At 39.3% G+C, this 12951-nt stretch overlaps 1 protein-coding gene across 2 annotated transcripts in view; it reads right to left on the bottom strand.

Moving 5' to 3' along the window:
- Nucleotides 1–2230: 2230 nt before the first annotated feature.
- Nucleotides 2231–12951, bottom strand: part of PCOLCE2 (procollagen C-endopeptidase enhancer 2) — a 29092-nt gene continuing 18371 nt past the window's right edge. The window contains exons 5-9 of one of the 2 annotated variants that reach the window (XM_081190499.1): nt 9370–9506; nt 7254–7405; nt 6474–6560; nt 5245–5412; nt 2231–3995 (exon numbers count right to left, since the gene is read on the bottom strand). In XM_081190499.1, coding sequence (XP_081046625.1) covers nt 3865–3995; nt 5245–5412; nt 6474–6560; nt 7254–7405; nt 9370–9506 — 675 coding nt within the window. In that variant the 3' untranslated portion in view covers nt 2231–3864. The remainder of the gene's footprint in view (nt 3996–5244; nt 5413–6473; nt 6561–7253; nt 7406–9369; nt 9507–12951) is intronic. The other variant, XM_081190500.1, reaches the window with a different exon arrangement.

Below are 12951 nucleotides of genomic sequence, written 5' to 3'. Positions count from 1 at the left end.
GTTCAACAACCTGCTGCCACTCACTGAAGAAAACACTTGAGAGGCCCAGCTTCAGTTTCGGACACTTCCAAGGTCCAGGATCTTCTTTGGGAGCCTCCTGGCAATGTCCTCCTTTGGCAGAGACCAAGCTGTGACTGAAAACAGAGCCCAGGCTGGCTGCTTTATATGCCATGGGAACAGACCAGACGGAAGCCAGGGAGACGAAGTCTTCCTTTTGGTCTGCCCCCAAGCTGCACCCGCAAGCTTGCCTGTGATTGGCTGAGACCATGGATAAGCCCCAGCAGTCAGCATGGCTTGCGGGGGGAAGAAGCAATGTTCGCCCAGGCTACGGTGAAGCCAGGCAGGCACCTGCTGCCGCCACCTGTGCTGGACTGCAAGTGGCGTTTCGCAGCAGGTAAGCGGCCACTTTATTCCTAAACATACCTATATAGATATCCTACAGATGACAACGAAATGAATTCAAAGCTGGTCTTCCGAGATGACAGCATTAGCTGATCACAGCAGCCTTCCCCAACCTGTTTCCTTCCAGATGTTTTGAATCACAGCTCCCAACAGTCATGCTGAAAGGTTGGGGAAAGCTGCAATAGGCAAGCACTCTTTGTTATCAAACCCTCGTACCTACGGGACCGCCTCTCCTGGTATGCCCCACGGAGAGCCTCAAGGTCCATAAATAGCAACACCCTAGTGGCCCCAAGGAAGTTAGATTAGCTTCAGCCAGAGCCAGGGCCTTTTCAACTCTGGCTCCGGCCTGGTGGAATGCTCTGTCTCATGAAACCAGGGCTCTGCAGGAACTGATTTCTTTCCGCAGGGCCTGTAAGAGAGTTGTTCCGCCTGGCCTTTGGCTTGGAGCCAATTTGATTCCCTCCCCCCCTTTTTTTTTCTTTTCCTTTCGCCGCCTGTGATGAGGCTACATTTTAATATTTTAATGTTTCAATATTTTAATCTTGTATTTTAATTTTGTTTTTAAGTTGTATTCATTCAACTTGTTTTTATTATTGCTTGTTAGCCGCCCTGAGCCTGGCCTTGGCTGGGGAGGGCGGGGTATAAATAAAAATTATTATTATTATTATTACACTGTTAATGAAATGACATCTTGTTGTCATGCTGAAGCATTTCTTAGAATGGAAATTCTCTGCATGTATAATCTACACCTACGCATAAGGATTGAGAGATTATGGCACCAGTTCTAGTTATCAGTGGGTCAAGGTAGATGCAGTGAATTTAAAACTCATTTATTTCATTGGAAGCATCCCAGATTTTAATGGGATTGGGTCCTGTGTGTTCATGGGAAATACTTTATGAAGATATTAACGGTTTTGTCCTTATACTTTCTGTTTTGAATGCATCTTGCTTTCGCATGTTATCACTTATTTATATAATAAGTATTGTAATTATCTGCTGTTTCATTCTACTTGAGGAAGAATTAAGCTAGGGGTTGTTAGTATGGAATACTGATGCTCTGTTTACTTGGAAAGGAAAACCTTCAGTGCATTACATGAGACTTTCTTTTTTAATTGCGAGGTGATGGGCGCAATCCAGTGCTCTGTTAGGCTTGGTGCAGACATAATATTCTTTAAGAGACTGCAGACATAATGTTCTTTAAGAGACTGGTGCTTGTTCAGGTACTTAACCTGAAAATGTGAGTGAAAAAAGTGTAGGGAGCACACACATCACCCCAACATCCCCATGTGTGCAACCCTCTTCATTCAACCTGAACCCACATGGGCAAAGATGGGTGGAATAACCCTTAATCCTATGCCATGGTTAACGCTTAGCACACCCATAGTAACAAAATGTTATTTCTGCACAGGGCACTGGTGTGCTTAAGTCTCATTGATGTCAAGGGGTGTAAATATAGTAGGAATTGCTGTTGTCTGACTTTATATTAGCTTTCAGAATTTAGGGGCGAAAGGTGCTGGTCTCCTTGTAGCGTAAATCGGGATGAATGAGGGAACAAGGTTTAAATCAATATTCCTCCTATTTATTGTAATGTTTTTATGAAAAAATAATATATTTTGTATATTAAATATATATATGTGTGGCTTCATTAGAAAGAATGCAGATTACCTAAAGATTTTTTTTTAATTGTATGTAGACTTCAATATAAATAATGACTCAATCCAGTTTTATGAAAAAGCTGGTGGCTTAAGATATATGAATGCTTTGTGCCATTTGTTATATCTTGTCTGTTGAAACACTACAGAAACAGAATAAATAACTATTTTTTGTGGGGGGGAGGCAAATGCTGACCTAATGGATAATCTAAGAATCTGTTCAGAAAAATTGTTGCCATTGATACCATATACAGAATATCACATGAAACTGAGTGCTTTGGAGATCTTAATTGTAAAATGCGGAACAAAAGCTACTTTTTTGTTACACTATTCCCCCCCCCCTCTTGTTTTTCTGCCTCTTTCATGCAGCCAGATTATAAACTGTGCTTCTGCTTTTTAAAAAGGCATTATAGAAATAAATGACAAAACCTGTGTTTTCCAGGTTCTTACAACTAATTTGAGGGGCCCTTTCCAGAGTGTTTATCTTGTGGTACTGTGGTTGTAACTATTTTTAAGGAGTAGTTACAAATGATTTGCTCTAGTCTTCTCTCATATGTTATGTTTCTGTTTTTTTTAAAAAAACTTACTATTATCATTCCACAAGCACACAGCATGAATAGCACAAAATAAGTGATGCAGGAAAAAACTCAGAAGAAAACCTGATGAGAATGTGTTTTGCTGCAGAATTTGGGATTTATACTGTATACAATGCAGAATCCAATAAGGTACGACAGCAGTTGATGGCTTTCTGCTGATGAGCCAGCGGATGTCTTTGGGGTAATCCTTCCAGACTTCATTGTGTTTCAAAGTGAATTTTCATTTCATATCATTCTTGAATTGGATACTTCTGTATTAAGCTTTTTTAAAGAGTTGTTTCATTTCCTAATAAGCATTTTGACGTTAAAGAATTGTTGCCTAAAAGCTCAGGTAATAAATTTGTTTCATTTGTATCTTGTCTTTTTCATGGAGCTCAGGACATCATTTTTTCCTCTTGAAGTCCTTGTGAGGTGTGATTGGCTGAGATCATGTCTTGTACAAAGCTACACATGCCCAATTTAATGTCATTTTAAATGGTAGTTAATGAATTGCTTTGAATGCATATTTTGCTCCTCCCTTACTCTTCCCCTAGCACACATTTAAGCAACAAACAGTTGTTTTACTCAGATTAGCAATCCTTATAAGTGAAGAGCAAACCTTGGCTTTAGAATGCAGTTCGTTTGGAAGCAAAATAAACTGCCGTGATGTGGGGATCATGGTTTGTTGCTCCTGCTCACACCAGGGGAAAAGTGAAGGAATGGTTTGAGTCACAGTAAACCTTTAATAATGGTTTGCCACGATGTGCAAACACCTTTGTGCTGTGGACATCATCATATCCAAGTGAATTTGAACCTGGAACTTCCATATCCAATCCCAACACTGAAGCCACTGAGTTTTTAGAAGTGTTTATTAAGTGTAGCTTATACTGCAAAGAAACAGGAAAACTAAGTTAAAATGAATTACTATAAATATTGCACTTCATCACATCAGTCATTTTTTTAAAAAAAATCCTTCTGAGAAAAGTATAAATTAAGAAATTCACGGTAGTGAAAATTTGGTATGGTACAGGCTGGCTGATGTTGCTGAAGGTTTTGAAAGATAAAATTGGCAATCGTGGTATTTTTCTTTCGATTTTTGCAACATCAGTCTATGGGGAAAACAAGGTTGAAAAATTCCGGAAAGTACACTACGTTCCTGGAAAATCTCCCATTTTATTTGCATGAAGAGAGATTCTGGAGGATAGATGACAGGACTCAGCTGCAAAAATTCACATTCAACACTGCTTGTTTTTCAAGATATTCAGGATCTTTTGGTTCTTTGTCTTGAAACTCATTGTAAAACTGCTGGGCAGGATTTTACCTCTGCCATCTTCTTCTACCTGTCCCATAATGACGTAATTTAGACCTGTTGAGAGGGGAAGAGTTTTAAAAAATAGTGGAACAGAATTTCTGGTTCTACAATTTGGAAAATACAGCTATTATTATTTCATGCAATTTTTATAGTGTAATCATTGAGTAAACCTGTATATCTGTATTGTAAATGGCCTTCCATAGCTTTTATAATCTCTTAGTTGAATATGTAGATTTCAGAGTGTAATATCTTTTGGTTTCTCCTCTCAGAGAGGGAAACAGATCGGACTTTACTCAGAAATGTAAACACCAGACCAGGGAATTGCCAATGTGATGTCCTCCAAACATTACCGGACCATAGTTTCCACCATCCTTGAACACTGCCATGCTAGATGGGGCTGATGGAAGTTGGATGCAACAAAATCAGGAAGGCACCATACTGAGTATTCCTGGATTAATTAATTTTGAAACTAAACATTGACCTTTAAGGAAGAGTAAGTTCAGTTGTGGAAGGTATCCATGGCATAGGGTTGGATGTTTTGGGAATATTAGGATGTATTGAGATGAGATTATGAACAGGTCCTTTCACTTTGAGGTGATAAGGAGGCATAAAGCTAACTGTTAAAAAGTTAACAGCAGTGCAATCACTGTTAGAGTAAATCTTGTCTAATTTTTTTAATCAACAGGCGCTCACTAAAATGTTGGAAAAAACCGACTTTTATTTAATTTTCATTATGCTCCACTAGCGCCTGCTCTACATTGAGTTTGCTTTTCTACATTGAGTTTGATTGATTGATTTGGATGAAAAGCAGTAAGCCTTCTCTGTTTGCCTACAGGAGAGTCAAATAGTGGTATAATGCAAGTAGATGGTGAACTGGTAAATTGAATCCAAATTTTCACCCTCAATATATTTCAGTTTTAAAGGTGTGTGTATGTCTACTATTATCCTAGATTTGTCTTGGTTAACAGAGGTATGACCTTTATAACAGCAGATTCAGCAACCAATCCTCTCTTCTCATTCAACTCATTTGCACTATTTAACTAATTTTGATTAACTGAAGAGCTTTCAGAGAAGCAATTCTATAAGCAAATTGTTATGGTCTCTGAATTTTCTCAAACATTCATCAGTGTTAAAAAAAAACACCCATCAGTATGTAATATTTGGATAGTTTGCTTTGACATTTTGTTCTATAAAGGATCAATCTGATTCTGAATAAAGTGTCCTGAGAAAGTTATTGAAAATTAAAGAAGTAATTAGGAAATTAGTGTTAGTTGCAAAAAGCAGAATTCTGTTAATTACTTACCTCTTCTGATAAGAGGACACTGTTTACAAACAACAATGATCTTGGCACTCATATTTTTGCCTGCTTGTTGGATCGCTAAATTTCCTTCTTTGTAGACGTTAATAATTGATACTGTTGCATGCAAGCTTCCACCTTTAATGTTGGTTGTGATAATGGATCCAGTTATTACTAGATAAAAGAAATACAAAGGATTAATACACTGGAATGTGATTGGAACACAATGAAACAGTTACATGACCACTTCACCGAAGATAAAAGTCTCAAACAAGTACCGGTATGTCCTTTGGCTATGTGAGTTAGACAAGTGTCCTTTTTTATTGTGAGTTGTTTGTTTGGGACATTGACTGACCACCCAATTAACAAGGCCACCTTGGTGGTTTACAAAATCTTAAAAGGACTGTAATTTGGAGATGCTGTAACATTAACATGAAGTGGAGTCAGTATCTTACACGCATCTTTCTGTCTCCCAACCCCCATTTTGCAGTAGGCTAGGTGCAGTTTGGTGGTGGGTCCAGGGTGGCATAGTGATCTGCATGTTCCTACCAACTTCTGCCACAGTCACAATGTGCAGCAAGGGCCTGCTGGGCTACAGAGTTAGAAGAGTTTGGGTTGGCCCCTAAGTATTATGCTAGTTGTGTTGGCCTGTTGCATTGAGACAACCACATATAAATGTTGGGTTGTAAGTTGCTTTGGGTTGCCCTGCGCAAGTTAAAGCAACTAACAATTTGAATCAAATATTATCAATCATCACAGTTTTATATCTAAATAGGTAAGGAAAAGATACACAGGCCTTTACCATAATGAACAACTTTTGCATTGCAGAGAAGGATTTCCAAGAAGTATTATGAAACCAGAATTACAGCAGTACATACAACAAAATTGTCACAGTGAATAAGGAATACAGGCTGTTCCAAGAAGACAACATGCCAGCATCATCACTGAATCAACACTTTCATAGAGCAACAGTTTGCTTTCTGTTTGTTCAGTTTTGTTTAGACTGGAACAGTTTTTTCCCCTGACAGACATCCACACTGTCTTCTCTGTAAAACATCTGAAGGAATATAACTGAGTCATAGACACAGTATAAGAGATGCAAGTACTATGATCTGAAAGAATTTCCTTGTGCACTAATGGTAGTTTACAAATAAGTGGCTCTGACCCTCCCATGAAACTAAGCATACATGCCCAAGTCACTGGTTGAAAGGGGAAAAAATACTTGTTGCTCTTACCGAAGTTACTTGAACAGTAACTGCTCTCAAGAGTTCCGCTCCTTCTGCATTTTTGCTGGCACAGTGCAACTGTAGGCTTCACCGCTTCTCCAAAGAGGTCGAGAAAGCAGAGTTAGTGAAGTCAGTTCAAGTGTTTCAGAAGTCATTTAAAAGGGACTTTCATTTTTCCTGTGTGTTTACTCTATTAAATACAGAGAGAACTGACATTCCCAAAGCAAAAAGCCCAAATAATCCAGACACACCGTACTTCAAAGAAACCAATATTCTGTACTTGTGCCATGTACTCTTGCTGTTTGCTACAGTTCTAGCTCTAACAGAGTTGTGTGTCAATGATCAAACCTCACATTCATGGTGGCACGGATGATATTCTGCATATCTAACTCTGAAGCAAACTGCAGTCAAGGAGGAAAAGAGGTCCCGAATCTATTACAATTTTATCAGTCATGCTATGCTCCCAGGTCTTCTAAGTAACCAACCAACCATCAGCCTTCTTTATGCTCATTTTGTTTATGACAATCTACACACAACACTGCAAGTAAGACTGCAGGGCTCATTAAAATCACAATATTCCAGACTAATGTGACATCACTACACACATGAGCATTCAGAATGGAAGGTCCTCTTACTTTGATTTAATCAAAGTGACCCTTTTCCCCAACCTCTTCTTTACAATAAGATGATTTTTAAAAAATTAAAAAAGGATTAAGGCTGATCCTGAAGCTTCCCTGCCTGTTCCTACCAACACCTTCAATAAAGATTAAACAATGATTTCAGACTTACTTGTGGTGGCAGGGAGGGTTACGGTAGTAGGTGATACGGTTGTAGGTATTTTTTTGGGCCTGAATTTGTAGTGCCCAATAAAGCCGTCAGCAGTTAAACTTAAATCAGACAAGAACTGAATAAGTAACTCATTTCTCTCAGATACAATAGGCCTGAAAGAGAACCATGCATCCTCATGTTAGGAGGGTATTTTGTAGTTGTCATATTATTTCTTGTTGAACTATATGCAGCCAACAGATTTTGTAGAACTACATACTACATAAAGAGACTATATGTGTAAATATCCTTACTAAAATTGAGTGGAAAACCGAGTCTTCCTTTGTTAATCTGATTCCCCCCCCCCCACGGAGCATAAAGATTCCTGTTACCAAATATGCAGTTGGATATGTTTTCAGAGTGAAGTAAGCAGCACAAGTCCTTAAGGAACCTTTCCCCCGGTAAATATGTACTTAAGCTCTCAGGAAAATAGTAAAGTTCAAATATGTTAAGCAAAAAACAAGCATATCTAAAATGAAATATTATAATACATCCACTAGTCCACTTGATGATTTGTACAGTGGTGCCTCGCAAGACGAAAAGAATTCGTTCCGCGAGTCTTTTCGTCTTGCGATGTTTTTCGTCTTGCGAAGCACGGTCCGTCGCAACTGCGCCTCTTCAAGCGGCTTTAAAAAAAAAAGCGCAAGACGTTTTCGTCTTGTGAAGCAAGCCCATAGGGAAATTTGTCTAGCGAAGCAACGCAAAAACGGAAAACCCTTTCGTCTAGCGAGTTTTTCGTCTTGCGAGGCATTCGTCTTGCGGGGCACCACTGTATATGATTTGTCTTGACTCTCTAGAACATTGGAAATGTTTTGTGCACATGCTGAGTTTAAGGAACAGGAGCAGGTCCTGTAGATTTAAGATTTAAATCAGAAATACTCCCTTGGTAGAACTTCATCAGGTCAATTCTTTATAAATTTGCATCAGTGATTAAGACAAAACTCATAATTTGAGTTTGGAAAATAAATGCATGGCATGGGTTTGGAACCCTGAGCCCATTCCTAACTAGCCCCAGGGTCCACAGGAATGGGAAACACGGGAAAACTTGGTTGCCACCTTAATTTGAGCTCTGCAGTGCAAGGAATAAAGGAAGCCCTTCACAAAAGAAGAAGAGGAGGAGTTTGGATTTGATATCCCGCCTTTCACTCCCCTTCAGGAGTCTCAAAGCGGCTAACATTCTCCTTTCCCTTCCTCCCCCACAACAAACACTCTGTGAGGTGAGTGGGGCTGAGAGACTTCACAGAAGTGTGACTGGCCCAAGGTCACCCAGCAGCTGCAGGTGGAGGAGCGGAGACACGAACCCGGTTTCCCAGATTACGTGACTACCGCTCTTAACCACTACACCACACTGGCTCTCAAAGTTGTCCACAATAGATGAAGTGCATGCTAGGTTGGAGGCACATGAGCATCAAGATGCAAATGTGTGCATGCCATCCACCCAATACAATGTCCATCAGCACTGCAATACATAGCTAAGGATCAACCTTCCCATCTGGACTTTTATATGCTGCTTGGATCTGTATGTACAATTATTTCCCCCATGGTACTGAGATTATCTTCATCAGGACTTTCTACTTTTCCCACTAATTGATTTTTAAAAATAATTTCTTTATTAAACGTCACTAAAATACACAAGTATAAAACAGCAAGAAAAATGCTGGCAAAAACCTTGTGCTTTAATGCAATTGCATACATCAATATGACACAACACACAATAAAAGAAAATCTTCGTATGTTATCTAACTTGCATACTTACTTAAAATTCCTAAAAAAACTACACTATCGTTGTTATTTATTATTAAATTTTACCCCACCCTTCCACACGGAGGAACGTAGGGCGGTAAAACTGATTGTTAAAATAGCCAGCAAAGCTAGTTAACGTTTGTATTAAAGCTGCAGTTTGTTGTTCCAATTTGCAGCTACAGTAAATTTTAAGGCAAGGAAAATCATATAAAAATCTAAGTGATAATGGATGAAAGGACAGCATGGATGGGATTGTACTGAAACAACAACCATGCCTATCCAGTTTTCATCTTTTCATAGAAACAGCAGTTTAAATGAAATAAATACCATTACTTACGCTGGAGGACTGTCTCCGCAGTATTTCCCAATTCTCCTAGCATCATTAATCTCGCCTCCATTAAACACAGCCACATAGTCATATCTGCAGTAGTTATCTCTCTCCACATCAAATTTTTCAAACTTTAACTCTATTAGCTGCAAGGAGGGAAATTAAGAATCTACTTAATGGCCTACTTCTTTTCACAATGAACCCTAAAACCATAAAGATCCTCAGAGGCCATCCAGTTTGGCACCTTGGATTTAATCAGCATCTCAAAGACTCTTAAAAAGATGATCCTAAAACATTTCATGCAGTACATTAAAGCTGCCGTGACCCTGGGATCAGATTCCCCATCTCCAGTTAGGAGATCAAGGGCTTTGAGTCGGAACACAAATTGCATGCAGGGCACGGCTGGCCCCAGAAACAAGTCTGCAAGATAAGCCCGTGGAACTGTGGCCCCACCAAACGGAGGACGCCACATTGCTCTCCTAAGGCAAGGGGCTCCATCACAGAAGGCCCAGTCCTATCGGACTCCACCTGATTCTGTCAAAGCAAATGACTGCTGGAGTGGGCTGAGCCCCTTTAACCAGAGGCAGACATAGGGATTGGTGAAACTGCCCTCTAGGCGGGTGGGGTGCAAAAAATCAGCCCAGAAAGATGTCTCCAGTTACATATGGTCATGAGTTTAGACAAGAGTTGGGAGCTGAGTGGAAGGACAAATGGCAAGGCTGTATGAAGGGAGATGGATGGAGACTAGAGTGCATGACATACCGTATTTTTCGCTCTATAACACGCACCCGACCATAACACGCAAATAGTTTTTAGAGGAGGAAAATCTGTAGGCATGCCGCCCGTAGGCATTCCCTCCATAACACGCACAGACATTTCCCCTTACTTTTTAGGAGGAAAAAAGTGAGTGTTATGGTGCAAAAAATACGGTACATATGGAGAAGTTTCCCAGCTTCTTGCACCATGGCACAAAAGAGGTGAGGATTTTTTTGCCAGTTCTCCTTGCCTTCACTCCAGACCCTTCCAAGTACTTGGGTTGTATAAAGTGCAGTAATTTCTGTTGTGGCTGTTGTGGCAAAGCAACATCAGAATGCTGCTTTCTGGTAAGCACAGCCTGGGATCTGAACAAGGCCTGGCATGCATCATAGCAGTTGCTATTTGTGAATGAATAAGGATGTGCTACAGAGGATTCAGACTAGTGGGTTGAAAACCACATAAGATCAAACTCTGGATAAGTATTTGTAATAAAGATGGATTTTGGTTTCTAAAAAGAAGGAAACAACAATATTAACAGAAAGCTGCTATGATATTGCCGCTCAAATACTGTTGCATAAATTAAAACAGAAATCCTTGAAGGCAGTATCCATATTAAGTGAATTATATGTACAAAGCAAAACAAAATGAAAGTCATGTCCGGCAAGCTAATTGGCATGGCCATGGAATGCTTCACGGTTATTAGATGGGTTTTATAATTCTTTCCCAAAGCTGAATATATAAAAATACCTCAACCCTGCTGCTTGTTTAGGAGAATACTGTGTATGGAATTCTAACCCCTCTTAACAACATCTCATGGGATTTTACTTGAACACATTGCCTGGAAGACAAATGCTAATATAATAGCCTGGTCTGGACATAATGCTAAACAATAGGGCGCCTCAGGCTCTTCCTGTCTTCCCTCTTCCTCAAGCACAGCTGCAAGGAGTTCAGAATAATTTGCTTCCATTTAAAATCAACTGCTGCTTGCTGGGTTGCCTGAACCTGAACAAACCATGCTTAATCTGTGCTATGCTTAGTAGAAACAAATTTTAATTACTGGTTTGCAAGAAACTTTATTGACCTATTAGTAGAAAAGCAGGTTAACAAAGATGATAACTGGGTGAATGAATAGCTGTAACAGGTGTGTCTATATCGACAGTAAGAACAAAGATGATAACATGTTTCTCAGAGAGCATAATATGTTGGGTGACAGAACAGCCTACTACAATACCAATAACGTGAATCTCTATTGGTATTTTTCCTGTGTTTTTTTATTATTATTTAGTTCCATGTAATTTGAATCCAAACATTTTATGTATATATAGGCCATTCTTTTAATTCCTTGCTTTATCATGACTATCTCATGTTGCATCAAGACACCTTGATACTCTGAAACAATGCTTAATTAAGAAATAGAAAGAAAATAGAAGCAGGCATGTGCATGTTAAAAAGTATATTTTGCCAGCTGCACCAAGCAAAAGCATCATTTGCCCTTCAGATTAAAGCCTTGCTGAAAGGGAACTGTTTGAGGAATAAAAGCCCCCACCCACTTTTTTTTCAGCTGTTGATTTTTTTATTGTGCATTAGTTGCTCAGTTCTTGTGTGGGACCATCAAGTTAACACTTCTCTTACTGCTGTAAGAGATATTGCTGTTACGGAAAAAAGGAGGTTTTTCATAAAGCCGCACTGCTAGTTTGGTAGTTACTAGTATGCAAGTGACACGATAGCCACTTCTCCACTGATCCTGGGTTTTTTTGCACTTGTAAAGTGTTCTTTCAAATTCTTTAGAAAATGCACACCCCCAAAGGATGAGTAAACTAGTCCTATCTTTTAAAAAAAGTTGATGAATACTACCAGGTGCTGCTCTTTCTGCTGACAACAATGCCATAGCAGTTTGAGAGCCTTACCTTCTCCATTAGTCTTTCCATCCTGTGTGTGCATCTTCTCCAGTTCTGATCTACAATGTCCCAATTACTATTTTTGTTGTAAAAGAGTGAACAGGAGTGTGGCTACCCCTTGTCCTAAGGCAACACCCCATCAACTACAGGGTGCAAGTGCTGAGAGGCATAGCTATAAGCTTACGCTTATGCCATGTTAATAATAAGATGTTTTCCTTCCCTGTGCCTATAATGGCTGTAATGGAAAGGCAGAACCCTAACTGAACAATAACAGTTCTATAAATCAAAGCAGGCTGGGAGATCCATTTTCTCCTGATTCGTTTAAATATTTGATGCTATTCAGGTGAAATAAAAATGCAGCAAGAGTTTGATAGTGAGATAACGAGGCATTGATTCATTGGTAGATATTGACCTTCACAAGAAGCATTACTGGAATATACTGAGAATAAGTACATTACTGGAATATACTGAGAATAAGTACATTGCTGGAATATACTGAGAATAAGTACATGGTTAGATGTTTTAAGCAATTGCAAATACAGTTTCTCAAGAATAAGAACCCAAGAGGTGAAGAGTACACTAACGGGATGGTATAATTCAGTAAGAGCTTGAAAAGATTTTCAGGCACATTTGGCAATAAATGAGAGCAATCACAAATGCTTTGTAATTTATCACGTTCAATTAAATCACTGGCTATCCATAAATTGTTAAATGAGCCATATGTAGCAAGCAAGGAATGTGGATTAAAGATGAATACAGGAAAAGACTAAGCTGATCTACAGCCCCAAGTTCAAGAAAATATTATCCTGATCAATGCAGGGGGTGGGAGAAAATTAAGGATCAGAAGAATATATTTATCTTGGCCAGCTCTTTCATTTGGAGGATTATGGTCATGAGAAGTGGATTAAAAGGCAACTCAAAGTGGCATGGACAAGGG

Source organism: Podarcis bocagei (assembly GCF_964188305.1).
Source record: "Podarcis bocagei genome assembly, chromosome: 4".
Taxonomy (NCBI): Eukaryota; Metazoa; Chordata; class Lepidosauria; order Squamata; family Lacertidae; genus Podarcis; species Podarcis bocagei.
Note: the sequence above shows the minus strand (reverse complement) of the source record. Positions and strands in the feature narration are given on the sequence as shown.